Below are 5,260 nucleotides of genomic sequence, written 5' to 3'. Positions count from 1 at the left end.
GCTACAGCTACGTATTGATAAAAAGCAGAGCTACAGCTATGTACTGACAAACAGCAGGGCTACGGCTACGTACTGATAAACAGCTGGGCTACAGCTATGCAATGATAAAAGCGGAGCTACGGCTACGTACTGATAAACAGCTGGGCTACAGCTATGCAATGATAAAAGCGGAGCTACGGCTACGTACTGATAAACAGCAGGGCTACAGCTACGTATTGATAAAAAGCAGAGCTACAGCTATGTACTGACAAACAGCAGGGCTACGGCTACGTACTGATAAACAGCGGAGCTACGGCTACATACTGACAAACAGCAGGGCTATAATAATTGAGGCTCATTTTTGGAGTTATTTAGGTCCAGTTCCTGAAGTGTATTTGTATTGTTTTTATTGTTCTTGTCCTACAGAAACAAACGTGTCACTGCTCTGTAGTCTGAATCTTGTCTTGAATGAAGTCAGTGATCATCACTGATCCTGGATCAGTACTCAGTGTTTTTAGACAGCTGATTCCCAGTTGATCCAAACATGATGAAGGTGTGTAGAGTTTCTGTAATCAGTTGTTTTAATGCTGTCATCTCTCTGACCTGTTGTCGTCTGTATGAACTGATCTGATTGGGTCAGATACGCTGTCGCTGTACGGACTGGATTAGCTCCGCCCTCAACACTGTGAATATTTGTTTTCTCATTAATATATCAGATATTAGTCAGAGGTCGCCCTCTGTTCATCGTCACATGCAGACACACAGCAGGATGTATGAAACATTTTAATGAGGACTGAATGAAGCGTGTAAACTCAGTGATGATGTCATCTGTCATTGTGACCTCACAGTGTCCTTGTCTTGTCCCACAGTCCCTCCTGACACAGCACCGCCATGTCTCTGTGTGTGTTTCTGTTTGGCCTCTTTAACGATGAGGTCATGTGTTTGATGGATGTTCTCCAGCAGCCCATCAGAGGTCACCTGATGCTTATATACATGTTCAGTGAAGGTGAATCTCTCTCTCAGGTAACGAACGTAAACTTCCTCAAAACCCTTAAAGCTGAGGAGAGACGCTGACATCATTGTCCTGAACTGTGACAGCTTCCAGATCTACGCCCAGACAGGGTTATATGAACATGGAAGGTTTTAAATCTGTTTATGGTCAGTGTGAGTGTGTGTGTGTGTGTCTTTTGATGTGAAAATAAACCAAAATAAAAAAAATGCAAATGTTGTGGTTATTCACAGTTACAGGTTTTTCGTGTTATTTTACACCTCGGCCGCTCTGCTCTGTGCACCACTCAGGTCTGCTGGGAGCGAGCTAGCAGCACCACTTTTTCATGATGACCGCTGGTAACGTCACAGTGGCGGGATGTCGTAGCTGTGGTAACATGGTGGCCACCCTCTTGTATTGCCCCAGGTCGCCTCAGTGAGTAGAGCACATTTTCACCTCCAACTCCTCAAATATCGGACTTTTCATGTCTATATATGACCCTCTTTGTGTCCTTGGTGCGACGTTCAGGGACGCCGCGTCAATTTACGTCAGTCACATGCATTATAATTATATATACAGTATATATATAAAATAAACTTTCTGCTAATTAATAGATACAGTCTTTTTAAAAACAACATATAATGACATATTCACATTTATTTACTTGTGCAACAAAAGCACCTGGTTAGGTTTCGCAAAAAAATCATGATTTGGCTCAACATTCACACAGGAAGTGAACAGCGGGCTCCTGGGTAAATGTTTGTTGGACTCATGCGCCTCCCCTCCTCACGCCCCACAGAGACTTTACAGCTCCTTAATTAATGTTATCAGCTGCGTTTCAAACTGACACCATCTGGCGGTGCTCTAAAGTCATTCCACTGTGAAGGGACGACTTTCTCGTCAGTGTCTGACGTGGAAATCACTGACCAGGTGGTGATATTTGACGACTTCAGAAAAAGAACATGTTGAGTGAGCTGCGTTAAGAGCTGCAAACCTCTTCAGCATGGCTAACTCTGTTTCCCCGTCAAAGGGTTTTTTGGGGAGTTTTTCCTGATCAGCTGTGAGGGTCATAAGGACAGAGGGATGTCGTATGCTGTAAAGCCCTGTGAGGCAAATTGTGATTTGTGATATTGGGCTTTATAAATAAAATTGATTGATTGATTGATTGATTGATTGATTGATTAACAACGTTAACCGTACTGACAATGCTAACAGTTCTCACAGAGTTAACAGTGACGTTAACGATGCTAAAGGACAGATGAGGCTCCAAATTGAGCCCCTTATTTCCGAGGTTGACCCGAGGGGGGAGAGCAGAGGGTGGGCACCATGTTTCCACAGTAATGCTGTTCAGTCAGGATGGCGTTACTCCCACCAGACCCGGTTGTTTTACAACGCAGAGCAGCTAAGGCTAACGTTAGCTTAGCAGTGGAGAGCGGAGGGCGGACATTCTCACTAGGTGTGGTTACATGATGGCTTCTCATTCAGAATGAAATAAATCTGAATGAAATCATTCGGGATTAAAGTCTTTCCAGGTAGTTTACATGANAAGAAGGGAGATAGAAGACCGTGCTGTGGAGAATGGAAACCGGTGAGTGCAACGAGTCCGACTGCTCTATCTCAGCCCGTTGCTATGCGCACTATATACGTCATGGTGCCAGAAGGGCAAGGAAACGAGCATGTGCAGAAAGACCGGAATGAACTTAAAGAGGAATGAGTGTCTACAAGTGAGAGAAATTCTTTCATTCGGAATTAGAAACAGAATATTCCAGCCCCTTACATCGGATTGAATTTTCAATCACATTGGCCATTTTCATTCTGAATTAGGTGTTTACAAGATCACTTTTAATAGGAATGAACTTTCATTCAGAATGAAAAGGGAATTAAACTGTCCGTGTAAACACATTCACTGTGTTTCCACATGTTAACACAGTGAGCTGTCTGTCTCACACCTGACCCAGGTGGTGCTCAGTGCAGTAAACAGCATATGAACCCACAGACCGACTGCGTCACCTGTCGAATATATTCTCCACTGTAACTGATTAAGTTAACTTACAGTCAAAGAAAAGAACGATGACAATAGATGATGAAACTAAAACAAGTAAATGTCACACATTCGACACTGTTCCGATCTGTTGGAGGTGAGATCCAAAAACACACCTGCAATTACCTCTCACACCACAGGGGGCGCCACAGAGGACGATACAGAGATCTTTGAGATTAAAAGATAAATGTAGAGCAGTAACAAGTACAATTTGTCCCTCTGAGATGTAGAAGAGTGGAAGTATAACGTAATGTCAAATGGAAATACTCAAAATTATACTTTAGCAAAGTAGTTGAATAAATGTGCGCAGGTGTACGTGTTATTTCAGCCCAGTGTCATTCTGCAGTTATCAAACATTGCCGCGTTGTCAGTGATTTCAGTGTCTGACACCAACGCAAAAAGACAAGTGGCGTCAGTTTGAAACACTGATGGTGACAACGTAATATTTAGCTGTAAAGTCATCCAGGAGCCCACTGTTCACTTCCTGTGTGCATGGAGAGCCAAACATGACCTTATTTTTCTAAACCTAACCACGTGCTATAAATATGAGATGTTTTACCAATGTTGTAAGTTTATTTTGAAAAGACTGTGCATGTAACAAGCAGCAACTTTACATGGCGTCCCTGAATGGTGATCATGCGCGTCATATGTAGATGTTAAAGTCCATGTGACACCTTGGGACGAAGAGGAGGTGGGTAATTCCACTGTTTATGGCGTTGTGACGTTTACATTTAAATTCCATCACTTTGACAGGAAATAAAGACGCCTGATGTTGCCAGGTGACAGCTGCTGCAGCGACCACTCACTGTCTGAAAGCACCTGCTGCAGGTGATGCTAACGTTAGCATGGTAGCATTCCTCCACACTGTTTGTATCCAGAGTTTCAGAGAGAAGCAGCTGTGCTCTGTGTGTGTGTGTGTGTGTGTGTGTGTGTGTGTGTGTGTGTGTGTGTCTGTGTGTGTGTGTGTGTGTGTGTGTGTGTGTGTGTGCGGGGGAGGGGCTCTGCACAACATCAATAGGCTGACCACACAGGTGTCAGGTGACAGCTGGTGATGTCACGATGGCACACAGTGGACCACAGCAGGTAACTCCGCCCACACAGTGTCCCATTTTTACATGTTGGTGTCGGTGAACAAACAACAACAGAGGACGGTCCTCACAAGGCAGGATTACAGGGATGTGTGTGTGTGTGTGTGTGTGTGTGTGTGTGTGTGTGTGTGTGTGTGTGTGTGTCTCACCGTCATAGTTGACTATGAGGATGGCCAACATGTAATCTTTCCCCATCATGGCTCCGCCCTCCAACATGTGTGGTCCAATCAGCTGATCGCCCTCCAACACACACACACACACACACACACACACACACACACGTACACGCACACACAGGCCCAGATGACAGACAGTTAAAGCCTCCTGCCGTCCGTCTCTCTGTCCGTCTGTCTGTCTGTCTCAGTGTCTCTGGTCTCTGTCTCAGACGAAACCATCAGTCTTCTTCTTCTTCTTTGTCTGCCGTCCGTCCCAGCGTCTCCTCTCCTCTCTCCTCTCCTTCGTCCCTCCTCTCTCTCTCTCCTCTCTCCTCTCTGTCTGATGAAGGATGCTGCTCTCCTCCTCCTCCTCCTCCCCCTCCTCCGTCTCCTCCCCCTGCGGACGTCATCACCCCCCTCCCTCTCTGCCTCACTCGACCTTCACTGTAAAAAATGATGTTACTGTGGGAAGATGAGCCGTTTGGTTTCTTTACAGACGAGAGCAGGAAGACAAATATGTTTTTATAATCAATGTGATGATTATGATGACGATGAGGGTAATGTTTTATCTATGAATATGAATTAATAAAATCCTCATTTTGTTGTTTTCTTAATGAGCAATATGTGAAATCACTTTCCAATTCAACCAATGAAAAATCTTTAAGACATTTAATATCTCTATATTTTATTATGTCTGTCTGATTCTGTTATACACTCTAATAAAATAATATAGTTTTTAATGTCATTAATACGAGAAAGGAACAGGGTTGACTCTATTACTCTATAATTTGATCAGAGTAATTATCAAATGTCTCCTTCCTGCTGCGATCAGTGACACCAAAAATAAAATAAGACAGAATAAAATAACGTTTCCATTTAAGACAAAAAACTGTTTCAGATAAATTCCTGAAAAAATAAAGACAGAAAGACAAATGAAACTAAATGACTGAAATTCAAGTTTCAGGTTTTATCCATCATCACATCCTCACTGTGACCTCGTCACATGTCC

General features: G+C 43.6%; 1 protein-coding gene across 2 annotated transcripts in view; it reads right to left on the bottom strand.

Annotated features, from left to right (window-relative positions):
• Positions 1–4,596, bottom strand: part of apbb3 (amyloid beta (A4) precursor protein-binding, family B, member 3) — a 20,346-nt gene extending 15,750 nt beyond the window's left edge. For both annotated transcript variants that reach the window (XM_050037613.1, XM_050037624.1), the window contains exon 1: positions 4,246–4,596. In XM_050037613.1, the coding sequence (XP_049893570.1) occupies positions 4,246–4,312 (67 nt within the window). In that variant the 5' untranslated portion in view covers positions 4,313–4,596. The remainder of the gene's footprint in view (positions 1–4,245) is intronic.
• Positions 4,597–5,260: the final 664 nt, after the last annotated feature.

This window comes from Epinephelus moara, chromosome 3, assembly GCF_006386435.1.
Source record: "Epinephelus moara isolate mb chromosome 3, YSFRI_EMoa_1.0, whole genome shotgun sequence".
Lineage (NCBI taxonomy): Eukaryota > Metazoa > Chordata > Actinopteri > Perciformes > Serranidae > Epinephelus > Epinephelus moara.
This window is presented reverse-complemented; position numbering and strand designations above follow the sequence as displayed.